At 42.9% G+C, this 14,789-nt stretch overlaps 1 protein-coding gene across 2 annotated transcripts in view; it reads right to left on the reverse strand.

The window, feature by feature from the left end:
* Positions 1-14,789, reverse strand: part of CHMP4B (charged multivesicular body protein 4B) — a 54,011-nt gene that overhangs the window by 15,487 nt on the left and 23,735 nt on the right. Inside the window, exon 1 of one of the 2 annotated variants that reach the window (XM_047853494.1) lies at positions 11,478-11,601. The exons of the other annotated variant lie outside the window; for it this stretch is intronic. Coding sequence (XP_047709450.1) covers positions 11,478-11,583 — 106 coding nt within the window. The 5' untranslated portion in view covers positions 11,584-11,601. Of the gene's footprint in view, positions 1-11,477; positions 11,602-14,789 lie in introns of those variants that run through there. 2 annotated transcript variants of the gene reach the window in all.

Raw genomic sequence — 14,789 nt, forward strand, 5'->3', positions numbered from 1 at the left:
GAAACAGAGCATGAGCAGGGGAGGGGCAGTAATTTCTATACCCAACATGGGGCTCAAACTCACAACCCCAAGGCACCCCATGATGCTTAGAACTTTAAATTTTTCTCTTTTTTTATGTTTATTTATTTTTGAGAGACAGAGTGTGAGCGGGGGAGGGGCAGAGAGAGAGGGAGACACAGAATCCAAAGCAGGCTCCAGGCTCTGAGCTGTCAGCACAGAGCTCGACACGGGGCTCAAACCCATGAACCGTGAGATCATGACCTGAGCTGAAGTCAGCCGCTTAACCAACTGAGCCACCCAGGCGCCCCAATGCCTAGAAATTTAAAACCAGAGTCCAGGGGCCTGTTTACGTGACAGTGAGCCTAGGACCTCCCTTTGTGACTACATCTGAGGGGAAGTAGCAGAGACTCAGAGTAAGCAATAGACTGTTCCAGACTAGGTCAGTGGGAGTGGCCTAGGCCATAAGCAAGAAGAAAAGATGGCCGAGGGAAGTCCACCCAGGGTAGCAGTGCAAAGGCCTGTGAGGCTGCTCCCTTTTGTTCCAAAAAGGGCAGCTGATGGCTTTTCAGGGTTCTGCTGCAGCTGGGTTCAATTCAGGCAGGAAGAAGCCCCATTTCAGTTCCCAGACACAGCAAACATCCAGAGAGTAACTCTTGTGACAAGGGTAACTCAGGGCCAGATGGGGGTACTAGCATCCCAGGAAGGAAAGTGATCTGCCTTTAGTTATTGAGGGCCACAGTCAGACAGCCTGTGCTTTGGGATCCTAGGTCAAGGTTCTTTTCTGTATGCTGGTCAGGGCACAGAATTTTATTTAAGCAGCTGTCAGAAACGGAAACTGAGTACCCATGCAGCCCACAGATATGTCTTAGTTGTCCCATGTCTTAATACATAAATTTGAATGTTACATATTTCACACAAATATCCAGATTTTTGGCTTCCTTTCGATACTGCAATTTTTCTGGCAACAATCCAACATAACTAAGTAGCAGCTATCCTTTTAGAAAGGGCACACACTCTCTAGTTCACCTCAGTGCCCACCACTTTCCACTAACATATACATGGCCATGTTATTCATATACATGTCCTGACTACCCCATAACACTAGACATTCATCTTAGGTATGGAGGAAACAGTTACGAGTTATCTGGAACAATCCCTTACCTTCAGGCAGTTTAGGTTATTCCTAATCTAAAGACAGGCAACCAAAGGTTCAACAACTTGTTCAAAGTCACAAAGTTAGAGGTAATGGCTAAGAAGAATCCAAGCCAGGTACCCTGTCCCCTGGGACAGTGCTCCTTCCACTACTCTTGAGAAGACTTATGTCTAGACAGAACCTGGAACATGGGTACTGTGATCATGGATCTAGCTTCCAGATCTAAATCTGCCATGATCAAATTACGTCCCTGAGCAATGCCCCTTTTAGGGCTCAGACTCTTCTCATCAAGGACATAAGAAGGATGGATTAAATGCTTCTTCTAAGGTGTTCCTCCAGCTCTAACAATATATGAACCTATATAGTTCTGAAATTTCTAGTAATTGATTAAAACAAATACAAAGGTTTCTTCTGATTGACCCTGTGTGATCTTGAAACTGTAATTAACATCAATATTCTCCATTTCCTGAGTGTTTTGCATAATGAAGTTTTCTCTGTCCAATAAAATTAGCAGTATTTCTTTCAACTGGTTTCACAAACTGTGCTAGAAAAATCAGAGACTCCTTCTGGCATCTGAACTCAGCTGCTCCAGCTGGGGAGAGGAAGTCAGCATTCATATTCAACAACTAGCCACAAATGTCATTCATACACATCATTCAGGAAGAAGAGGTAATTACAGTTAGAATGTAAAGCCAGAAGCCCTCACTCTCCATTTCTTTGTAAGTTCTGGCACTGCTGACGTCCTCTCTCTAAAATGGCTCTCTCCTGTCAGTCTTAGAAGATACCCTAGAGGGGCACCTGGGTGACTCAGTCAGTTAAGCGTCTGACTCTTGATTTTGGCTCAGGTCATGATCCCATGGGTCATGAGTTCAAGCCCCATGTTGGGCTCTGTGATGACAGTGTGAAGCCTGCTTGAGATTCTCTCTCTCTTCCTTTTCTCTCTGCCCCTTAATCCTCTCTCTCTCTCCAAATAAATATAAATAAACTTAAAAAAAAAAAAAAAGATACCCTAGAGGGTCTCTGGCTCCCATAATCATTTATTCTTGGGTTTTTCTGGATCCTTTCTCTCCTCTTCTCAATTCCAAATGGGTGGATGGACCTCGAACCTTGATCCTGAGTTCTTTATACACATACCTGAGCTAAGACCTGTTTGCAGCCTTTTATTTTATTCCTTCATTTAATCCTCACAATAAGGAATTAGTCTTAGTCCATTTATAGATAAGGAGATTTAAACTGGAGAGATTAAGTAACTTGTTAACCTCTCAATGCTTGTGAATAACTGGCAGAGTCAGGATCCAAATCCTTATTCCTTCTGCTTCCAGCCAAGATAAAATGGTAGGGACTACCTAAAACTTAACCTCCTACTTAAGAAAAATGAAACGATTTTCAAGACACAGGGTATCAGGTAAAAAAAGGTCAGTAATCCCTGAGATGGGAAATAAACTAGGTGACAACTCCCCTACTTTATTGCTTTGAGAGTTTCCTAGGCCTCTGTGCAGGGAGAGAAACCAGGCAGAGTCTGGCAGGCTTCCAGACTTGACGAGATAGAGCTAAGAGTCTAGAAAGACCAAAGTGGCTAGAGTTCACAGGAGACACAGTACCAGAGAAGACAAAGCTGGAAGGGGGAGAGAGGGGAGAAGGGAGAGAGAAAGAGAACACAAAACACAAACTCTTGGAGATCTGTAGAGAGCCCTCTCAAGTATTCAGCAAAATACTGATCAGTGATCAGGGAAAGAACCACTCAAAAGGATTAGAGAGAACAGTATCAGGTGCTCACATGGGGCTGGTTACAGTACCTGCTCCTCAGCCATACTGGAAAACCTCACAATTCATGGGGCTTTGGGTAGAGTATTCAGAAAGGTCTTGTCTTGGGGCTCCTGGGTGGCTCAGTTGGTTAAGCTTCTGACTCTTGACTTCGGCTCAGGGAATGATCCCAAGGCTCATGAGTTTGAGTCTCACATTGGGCTCCACACTGACAGTGCATAACCTGTCTAGGATTCTCTCTCTCCCCTTCTCTCTGCCCCTCTCCCGCTCCCTCTTTCTCTCTCTCAAAATAAATAAACTTTAAAAAAGAAAAAAATATGGGGCGCATGGGTGGCTCAATTGGTTAAGCATCCAACTTCAGCTCAGGTCATGATCTCGTGGTTTGTGGGTTCGAGTCCCACGTAGGGCTCTGCGCTGACAGCTCAGAGCCTAGAGCCTGCTTCAGATTCTGTGTCTTCCTCAATCTCTCTCTGCCCCTCCCCTGCTTGTGCTCTCTTTCAAAAATAAATAAATAAACATTTAAGAAAAAAAAAGAAGAAGGGTCTGTCTTGTCTGAGTGGTGGGAAATAAATAGCCCCGCTTTGGTCCCACCAAATAAGTTTTAAAAGCAAGACCCAAAAACACAAATTGTTACCAACAAAATGAACTATGCCCAAACAAAGCTTAAGAATATTTAGTGTGGTGCCTGGGTGGCTCAGTCAGTTGAGCATCCTACTTCGGCTCAGGTCATGATCTCATGGTTCCTGGGTTCGAGCCCCATGTCAGGCTCTGCACTGATAGTGCAGACGGAGCCTGCTTGGGATTCTCTCTGCCTCTCTTTCTCTTTGCCCCTCCTCCACGCTCTCTCAAAAATAAACAAACATTAAAAGAAAAGAGTCTCTTAAAAAGAAAGATATTTAAAAAAAAATATATTTATAGGAATACAGAAATATCCAATACCCAGTAAGGTAAAATTTCCATTTGACATCTGATAAAATTAGCTAGAAGGAAAATGATACCAGACGAAAATACAGCCCTATACAGAGGTATGAGGAGCACCAGAAAGAATAAATACATAAACATATACAGCTTTCTAATTAGTTAATTTAAAGAGATTTATTAAGTAATCTCTACACCCAATGTGGGGCTCAAACCCACAACCCCGAGATCAGGAGTCGCACATTTCACTGACTGAGCCAGCCAGGAACCCCACTTTTTAATTATTTAAATCTCTTTAAACAGAAAAACCAATAATGTAGTGAGGGGTTTATAACATATGTAAAACATATGACAGCAGTAGCACATAAGCCTGGGGGAACTGAGACTGTACCACTGTATGGTTCAGGTACTGTATGTAAGGCGATAGTATCACTTGAAAATAGAATATATAAGTCAAAAATGTATATTACAAACTCTAAAGTAAATATTAAAAATAACAAAGAATTACAGCTAATAAGCCAACAAAGGAGATAAATGGAATCAAGAGAAAAAAATGGTAGCAAAGAACAGATGAGACCAATTTTTAAAAAGAGCAAGATGACGGATTTATATTTAGCCATATCAATAATCACATAAAATGTAACCATCTAAATACCTCAATTAACAGGCAGAAGTTGGGGCACCTGGGTGGCTCAGTCAGCTGAGCGTCTGACTCTTTTTCAGCTCAGGTCATGATCCCAGGGTTTTGGGATTGAGCCCCATGTTGGGCTCCATGCTCAGTGTGAATTAGATTCTCTTTCTCCCTCTGCCCTTTCCCTCATTCTCTCTCTCTCTCTCTCTCTCTCTAAAATAAACAATGGGCGGTGGGGCAGTGGGCACCTGAGTGGCTCAGTCGACTGAGCATCTGACTTCAGCTCAGGTCATGATCTCATAGTTTATGAGTTGGAGCCCCACATCAGGTTCCCTGCTGTCAGCACACTTCCAATCTTCTTGCCCTCCCCACTCACACTCAAAAATAAACATTAAAAATAAATAAGTAAATTAAAAAATTAAACAATAGGGTGCCTGGGTGGATCAGTCAGTTAACCATTGACTTTGGCTCAGGTCATGGTCTCACAGTTCATGGGTTTGAGACCTACGATGGGCTGTTTGCTGTCAGCATAGAGCCTGCTTCAGATCCTATGTCTCACTGTCTCTCTGCCCCTCCCCTGCTTGCGCACGCACACATGCACACTCTATCTCTCAAAAATAAGCATTTAGGGGCGCCTGGGTGGCGCAGTCAGTTAAGCGTCCGACTTCAGCCAGGTCACGATCTCGCGGTCCGGGAGTTCGAGCCCCGCGTCAGGCTCTGGGCTGATGGCTCAGAGCCTGGAGCCTGTTTCCGATTCTGTGTCTCCCTCTCTCTCTCTGCCCCTCCCCCATTCATGCTCTGTCTCTCTCTGTCCCAAAAACAAATAAACGTTGAAAAAAAAATTAAAAAAAAATAAGCATTTAAAAAATAAACAATAAAAAGAAGTTTAATGTAAAAAAAAAAAAGTTATTGATTAGATTAAAATCCAACTACATGCTGCCAACAAAAAACACACTTCAAACATCAAGACAAATAAGTTAAAAGTAAAAGGATGGATCCCCAAAAAATTAAAAATAGAACTACTCTACAATCCAGCAACTGCACTACTAAGTATTTATCCAAGGGATACAGGTATGCTGTTTCAAGGGGCACATGTACCCCAATGTTTATAGCAGCACTATTGACAATAGCCAAAGTATGAAAAGAACCCAAATGTCCATCGATGGGTGAATGGATAAAGAAGATGTGGTATATATATACAATGGAGTGTTATTTGGCAACCAAAAGGAATGAAATCTTGTTATTTGCAACAACATGGGTGGAACTAGAGGGCATTACGCTAAGTGAAATTAGTCAGAAAAAGACAAATTTCATATGACTTCACTCATATGTGGAATTTAAGATACAAAACAGATGAACATAAGGGAAGGGAAGCAAAAATAATATAAAAACACGGAGGAGAACAAAACATGATAGACTCTTAAATATAGAGAACAGAGGGTTGCTGGAGGGGTTGTGGGTGGGGGATGGGCTAAATGGGCAAGGGGCATTAAGACACTTGTTGGGATGAGCCCTGGGTGTTATACGCAGGGGATGAATCACTGGATTCTGCTCCTGAAATCATTATTGCACCACATGTTACAATGTAACCAAGGTTACACTACACAAAAGAAGGCTGGAATGGATATATTAATTAATATACCAAAGTAGATTTCAAAGCGAAGAATATTACCAGGAACAAAGAAGGTCACCTCATAATCATAAAGAGTTCAATTATCAGGAGGATATAACAATTAGAAACATTTATAGACCTAATTATAGAATTTTAAAATACATGAAGCAAAAATGGATAGAATTACAAGGAGAAACAAATCCACAATTACAGTCAGATTTCAATACCCTTCTTTGAGAACTGATATAGACAGGAAATCAGTGAGGATACAGAAGTCTCGAACAGCTCAAAATCAATAAACTTGACCTAACTGACATCTATAGAAAATTTCACCACCAACAGCAGAATACTCATTATCTTCATGTGAACATGGAACATTTACCAACATGGACCTCATTCTGGGCCACAATACAAAGCTCAATAGATTTAAAAGAATTCAAGTCATAAAAAGTATGTTCTCTAACCATAATAAAATTAAATTAGAAGTCACAAACAGAAGATCTCAGGAAAATTCCCAAAATACTTGAAAACTAACATATTGCTAAATAACCCATAGGTCAAAAAAGAAATTGAATGAGAAATTAGAAAGTATTTTGAGGGGTGCCTGGGTGGCTCAGTCAGTTAAGCTTCCATCTCTTGATTTTGGCTCAGGTCATGATCTCATGGTTCTTGGGCTTGAGCTTTGTGTTGGGCTCTGTACTTACAGCACAGAACCTACTTGGGATTCTCTCTCTCTGCCTCTCCTTGGCTTGCATGTGCACTCTCTCTCTCAAAGTAAATAAATAAAAATTTTTTAAAAAGTATTTTGAATGGAATGAAAATGAAAATATAACACATCAAGATTTGTGGGATGTCACTTAAAGCAATCCTTAGGGGAAATTTTATAGCACTAAATGCTTATATTAGAAAAGAAGAAAGACCTCAAATCAGTGACCTCAGCTTCCACCTTAGAGAAACCAGAAAAAGAATAAAGCCTAAATTATGCAGAAGAAAGGAAATGAGGATCAAAATGAAAATCAATAAACTAGAAAACAGATGTATGTTAACTAGACTTATGGTGATCATTTTGCAATATATACATATCAAATCAAATATGTTGTATACTTGAAACTAATATGTCAATTATACCAATAAAGCATAATAAAATAAAAAATAAAGAAAATAGAAAACAGAAACAATGAAATACAAATAGAAATCAATGAAATAAAAATCTTGTTCTTGGGGCACCTGGGTGGCTCAGTCTGTTAAGTGCCCAACTTCAGCTCAGGTCATCAACTTGCAGTTTTTGAGTTCCAGCCCCTCATTGGGCTCTGTGCTGACAGCTCAGAGCCTGGGGCCTGCTTCGGATTCTGTGTCTTCTTCCTCTCTACCTCTTCCCCACTCGTGCTCTGTCTGTCTGTCTCTCTCTCTCAAAAATAAATAAACCCTAAAAAAAAAACAAAAAAAAAAAAAACAAAAAAAAAACAAACACACACACACACACACACACACACACAAAAACCCTGTTTCTTTGATCAATAAAATTGAACTTCTAGCCAGAATGATCAGGAAAAAAAAAAGTTGCCAATGTCAGGAATGATGTAACATCACTACTGATTCCACAGATGCTAAAAGGGAAAGGGAATATTATGCACAACTTCATGCTAGTAAATTTGAAAACTCAGATTGACAAATTCCTTGAACAACCCAAATCCATGCTCCTTCTACTATCAGGAATTATACTTTGCTTGTAATACTTTGTTACCAGAAACAAAAAAAGGCACAGCCCCAAAGCTGAAGGAGTTCACAAACCAGCAAAGAGATGGACAATGTGATATAATGACAGAGGTAAGCACAGGGCACTATGGTAGCCCAGGGGAGGGGAACCTAACCTTTGTAGTTATCACACACTTTAAAGGATGATAAGAAAGGGGCACCTGGCTGGCTCAGTCAGCAGAGCATCCGACTCTTGATCCCAGGGTCATGAGTTCAAGCTCCATGTTGGGTGTGAAGCCTACTTAAAAAAATAAATAATGGGGCGCCTGGGTGGCGCAGTCGGTTAAGCGTCCGACTTCAGCCAGGTCACGATCTCGCGGTCTGTGAGTTCGAGCCCCGCATCAGGCTCTGGGCTGATGGCTCGGAGCCTGGAGCCTGTTTCCGATTCTGTCTCTCCCTCTCTCTCTGCCCCTCACCCGTTCATGCTCTGTCTCTCTCTGTCCCAAAAATAAATAAACGTTGAAAAAAAAAAAAATTTAAAAAAAAAAAAAATAAATAAAATAAAAAAAAATAAAGGATGATAAAAGATAGGCAAGAGAAACATATCCCAGGCAGGAGGAACAGAAAGGCACTGGGGGGGAGGGGGAGGAGTAAGGAAAGATAAAAGCTCAAGAGAGAAACTCAAGAACAAACTTGTATGTCTTATTAAGGAGCTGCTAGACTTTATCCCAGGATTAGAGGGAAGCCATTGAAAGATTCTAAGCAGGGCAAGCATGTGATAAGATTTGCATTTCAGAAAGATCTCTCTGGCTGCTGTGAAGAGAAAGGACTGGTGACAAATGCAATAATCCAGAGAGTTTGGATTTCAAGGGCCTGAACTAAGGCCACAGTGGAGGGACTGACCAGAAGAAGATGAGAGGTATCAAGAGGGAAGACCTTGGCCTGTATCATCTGTTTGAATGTGTAGGGGAAGGAAATGAGAAAATGCACAGTCAGGAAGAACCCCCAAGTTCTGGTTGGAGCAACAAGGTGGTGGAGATGCCATTTCTCAGAGAGACTAGTAACCGACTCAGGGGAGAAAAGACGAGGTGCCCCGAGAAGGCACTTTTAAAATTACATACCAGGGCACCTGGGTGGCTCAGTCGGTTAAGTGTCAAACTCTTGATTTCAGCTCAGGTTCGTGGGTTTGAGCCCTGTGTCAGGCTCCATGTTGGCAGTGTGGGGCCTGCTTGGGATTCTTTCTCTTCTTCTCTCTGCCCCTCCCCTGCTCACTCTCTCTCACTCTCAAAAATAAATAAACTTAAAAGAATGTTGGGGCGCCTGGGTGGCGCAGTCGGTTAAGCGTCCGACTTTAGCCAGGTCACGATCTCGCGGTCCGTGGGTTCGAGCCCTGCGTCAGGCTCAGAGCCTGGAGCCTGTTTCCGATTCTGTGTCTCCCTCTCTCTCTGCCCCTCCCCCGTTCATGCTCTGTCTCTCTCTGTCCCAAAAATAAATAAACGTTGAAAAAAAAAAAATCTTAAAAAAAAAAAGTCAAAAGCTTTAAAAAATAAATAAAATAATGTATCACTTACATGACTATGTAATCAAAACAAACAAAAAAGTAACCTAAATAAAAGAGCCAATTTCTGCCCCATCCCCAGACATGAAAAGACAGTTGTATCTATTTTTTTATTAAAAAAAATTTTTTTTAATTTATGTTTATTCTTGAGAGAAAGAGACAGAACACAAGCAGGGGAGGGTCAGAGAGAGAGGGAGGGAGACACAGAATCTGAAGCAGGCTCCAGGCTCTGAGCTATCAAGCACAGAGCCCGACGTGGGGCTCGAACCCACAAACCATGAGATCATGACTTGAGCCAAAGTCAGATGCTTAACCAACTGAGCCACTTAGGTACCCTAAGACAGTTGTATTTAAAACAGCAAACATGTATTAAGAACAACTTAACTATGCCTGGCACTTGAGCTGTGGCCTGGTCCCACGAGTGGAGTAAGGACACTGATCACACTCCTCCCACCCACCAGGTCTCAGGCTGTATGCTCTTAGCCTGCCTTACTGGAGGTGATCAGGTTCTTGGCTGGGACATAGGAAAAGCAGAGCCTGCCCTTGGTTTCCGTTCCCAGGCTAGGATGAAATGTTTCTTTTCCAACTGGCTTTTCTTCCCCTGCTTTCAGCTGAATTCAAGCCAACAAAAGCCCCCTCTGCCTGAACAAGCAAGAAAGCACCCTGGCAACTGAGATGACAAGAGAGGTCTGGGGGTTGAAGTCGATTGTGGGGAAGTGGGGAGGGGGAAATGCCAGCAGAAAAGCACTACGAAGTATTTGTCCAAAGCAAGAGGGAAAACCAAACTAGTGTTTTCTCTTAGAATCGGAGAGGCATGATGAAGTGGGTAGAGACAAATTACCCTCCTTGCCCAAATGGCAGCTTCCAAAGAATGGAGGGCAAGAGGAGCCACAGTAAGCTGGTGTCTTTCTGGGAAAGAAGGTTTTGCCTGGGTCCACAATAAATAGGGGCACAGAATCTCAGTGTCCTGGAACCCTAATGCATATCTCTATTTTCACACTTTAGGAATGGGAACTCGGGGTGCCTGGGTGGTTCAGTGAGTTAAGCATCTGATTCTTGATCTCGGCTCAGGTCATGATCTCACAGTTCTTGAGTTCAAGCCCCACATCGGGCTCTGCACTGATGGTGCAGAGCCTGCTTGGGATTCTGTCTCTCCCTCTCTCTGCCCCTCCTCTGCTTGTGCTCTCTCTCTCAAAATAAATAAATAAATTAATTAAAAAAAAAAAAAAAGAATGGGAACTCTGGGAGGAAGGGACTTGTCTCTCTATCTCAGTATTCTCAGTACATAGTAGGTGTTCCGTGAGGGATGGTTGGCTGGACAAACACACTTCTGGAGAATAAGTCCAACCTTTTTTGCACAGAGGAGGAAACTAAGACCCAGGGAGGTATAAGCAGAGTATGTATTCAGTGAACCCTGGTGGAAGGTGGTCCTAGGACCAGAACACAGGTCTCCAGTTCTTTCCCACATGCCCCCACAAGCCCTGTTGGGGCTGAGAAAGAATGAATGAGCAGGAGCAATGAGCTCTACCAGGCAGGAGGAGAAAAGTACAGGGGCAATTGTTTCCAGAGGACCACCCTCCTCAAACACCAAGCCTCTACACACAAACCTGCCTCCCTGGCCATGGAGCGGTACAGGCTTATGATCCAAGCTGGGTCACAGAACAGCTCCTCCCCTCCACTGCTGTGATTAGCCTAGTCACGAGTACCTAACCCAAGCAGCCAATCAGATTCCTCTTCTGGAATTTGCTAGGAGATACCAGAGGAGAGAAATGAGAGTGAAGGGAGTTAGTGGCACATTCCCTGCCAAGATCCAAAGCTCTAAGCCAGAGCAGTTGGCAGCCCTGGCCCAGGCTCATGAGGAAGTCAGTAAGAATGAGTCAACATGCTGAAAGAGAGACCAGCTCCACCCTGCCCTTTCCCACAGTCATATGTGTCAATAAGTCCTCCTTCCGCAGAGTAAGCCGGTATGAGTTGGCATTTTATCACCTCCAACTAAAACCAAACTGGCAATACCAGAAATGAGATAGTACAGAAAAACAGCAGAGAAGCTGGAGCAGGATTCTCAACCGGGGTCCAGGATCCCTACCACAACCTGCAAAATTTCACATGCACTGTATGTGTAGTTCTGGGAGGAAACGGCACTTACTGGATTTTGAAAAGGGTCCATGATGTCCCAAAGAATTAAAAACGAAGGAGCTTGAGAAAAGGGAGACAGACACTCCCAAAGCCAGGGCCTCCAGTTGAGGATCCATCAGGAGTTCTTGAATGGTCTACCAAATTTGGAGGTCTATACTTCCGTACTGTTTCCATCCCCTAGCTCTGCTGCCCCCAACTTCCTTCATGCCTGCTTTTACCCCTGCAGTAGCCTCTGCACAAATATTCCTGCCTCCAAGAAAGCAACTGAACTGATATTTTCTTCTTGCTACTCTCTACTTTCTGCAACTTTTGTGCTGGGTTGTTTACCCCAGTAATTAGATAAGAACCTCCCTCTTCCTTTTTCTTCCCAGTCATAGATCCTGTCACATGGTGGAGAGACATACAGCAGAGGTTCTGAGGATCTCAGGGCCACAAGAAGAGAGGAACAAAAGGGCATCTCTAGAGGACAGGGTCATTTCTTCTTCTACATGCACCTTGCCAGTTGACCTGGGCCAGGGCGATTAGGTGGGAGTTTGGCTAAAGTCCTGTTTACACACACATATGCACTTCCACACCTCTGGGGGAACTTACCTCTTATTTCTATATTCACCCTCCCTGAGGAGCTAGGTGATTAACAATTCTACCTCCTCTCCCATAGCCATTTACCACCCCTCCCAATTCTGGCAGACCTGGATCAAGGCTGAAACATGGAAAACAGCTTCAGCCCCTCCCTCCATAAAGGCATGAAAAGCCTCTTTGCCCACAAATCTTCAGCCTAAGCCCTAAACCTTCAGCACACCAAGGGAAGGCCCCTTCCTACAACTGAAGCAATCAGGACCCAAGAGCAAGAGGACTGTGTCCAGAGCAGAACCCTGTGTTGAGTGTGTGTTTTGGGGGGCAGAGGGATTATGTTGTGTAGTTGCTCACAAGGTTGTGACTTGGGCTCTATGAGCTGGGGGAAGGCAGGGGGAAGAGAGAGTGTATGTGGATGGGAGTAGGAGGTGCCCCCTCCCCACCTGTCACCAATGGTCTTTCTTTCTTCTTCTTCTTCTTTTTTTTTTTTTAACCAGTGGTCCTTCCAAACACAAACTTTAACACTCCACTCCCCTGCCTAGAAAACCCTGTACTGGCTTTCATTCTCTGTAGCCTCCTCAGGCTTCCAGTTCTCCTCAAATGCCCATCTCACTCTTCATCTGGTTTGCTCCCACTGGTCTTGCAGGGCTGTCCAGGCAGCAGCTTCTCAATCCTCCCACTCTCCCCAGGCCAAGTGAGGACACTTCTCCTGGATCCTGAATCACTCCTTGCTGAAAGCTGCCTCAAAACACCAAACTGTACTACTGTAATTGACATCCCCTTGGTGCAATGAAGCTTCTGGGGACAGTCCCTGGCTTAGATAAGCTGTTCGAGCCCACATGTCACTTGAATGAATAAGGAATAAGCAATGCCTATGGTCTGGTCGGTCACTTAAAAACTGCCCAAGAACCTGCCATTGTTGCTTCTACGCCTAAGAGTTGATTTGAACCAAGTCTGGCTACTAAAAAAGTTTTTAAACTATCTCAATGGACTAGTAACCCCAACAGCCTGAGATCCTCATAACACTGGGAGATAGCTCTAATGAGACTTTTATCTTTGCCAGTCCTCACTATTTATGAAATCACAAGACACCCACAGGTCTACCTCCCAGGGTCAAGGAGAAAACAAATAATGAATCTGTTCCTGGCTCCAACCTCCAGGGAATTTAATAGTAATGGCAGTTCTCTGTTTCTGTTCTTTGCAAAGCTTCTGAGCAGACATGCTAAAAATGGCTGGGAAGACCCTCTTCCTAATCTACTCCATTGTTTTTTTTTTTAATTTTCAAATGTTTTCATTTATTTCTGAGAGAGAGAGCATGAGCAAGGGAGGAGCAGAGAGAGAGGGAGACACAGAATCCAAAGTAGGCTCCAGGCTTTGAGCTGTCAGCACAAAGCCGACATGGGGTTCAAACTCATGAACTGCAAGATCATGACCTGAGCTAAAGTCAGATGCTCAACTGACCAAGCCACCCAGGCACCCCTACTCCTCCTTTAATACCTTTTATTATTTTCTGATTCAGGTCAAATCTCATTGTAATTAATTTCCTGGGGATAGTCAAATTCTTATGCTGAAATGAAATCCATTTTTGTCAACAAATGCTATAAACAACTGGGCCACAGTCAGGTAATCCTGAGGTACCATGAGGTGGGAATCAGGCAGATTTGGCCCATATCCTGGCTCTGTCGTCTATAATTTGGATAATCTTGGATGAGCCTTGAGCTTTAACTTACTCATTTATAAAATGGTGATAAGACAATAAAATAATTCTGGTATTAACTATAATGCCTATCACCTAAAAAAGGTTCAGCAAACATTAACTGAATCAGAATCCATATGAAAAAAAAAATCCCATTTCGGAAAGTACAGTAATAGTCATTCCCAAAAGATTTTCCCAAGACTTTTAATTGGGAAGACATAGGCAAATCACTTAACCTAAGACTCGGTTTCCGTATATATAAAATAAGGATAATAACATCTGTATCTCACTGAACCACTACAAGGAAAACAAGGCAGCACATGTAAAGTAGTTGAATAGTACAATACCTAATAGTAGATGCTCAATAAATCTTCATCCCCTTCTCCTTCAATAGCAAAAGAATGGAAATAGAGGCTTAGAAAGCTAAGTAACTTCCCCCAAATTGCAGTCAGTTAAGTGATAGAGCCTAATCCAGTTTGCAAATCCAGTTTGTCTGACTTCAGAGCCCTTATTATGATTATTACTATTTTACAGATGAGGCCAAATAGTTAACCTTGATGGCAGACATCAAGTAACATATATATTACACATATATATGTAAAAAACAGATTTTACTGCACACACACACACACACACGCACGCACACACACACGCACACACACCCAATCATGAATTTGCTATCTGGTCTTTCCACTAAACACTGTAGCTTATAACCATATATGTGAAAATAATAAAACTGGAGAACTAACTCCAAACTGCACAGAATTATCAGAAGCCAAAATAATGAAGGGATGATAATTTCTATTCCCTTGAACAATACACAACAGTGATAGATTATAATTGGATTATTTAGAAAAGAATGTAAAGAAAGGAATGTTAGAAAGCAGGCTTCCTACCGAGGAAAGCAATACCTCAGGGGTCCCCAAGTAGTCAAATAGAAAACAAAAAGAGAAGGAGGATAAGTGCCGAAGATTCTCCAGCCAATTGAAGCACTTAATCCTGGCCACAGCAGCCTCCACATCCCCTTGCTATGGGGATCCCAGGGCACCCCCT

The sequence above is a fragment of the Prionailurus viverrinus genome, chromosome A3 (genome assembly GCF_022837055.1).
Source record: "Prionailurus viverrinus isolate Anna chromosome A3, UM_Priviv_1.0, whole genome shotgun sequence".
NCBI lineage: Eukaryota > Metazoa > Chordata > Mammalia > Carnivora > Felidae > Prionailurus > Prionailurus viverrinus.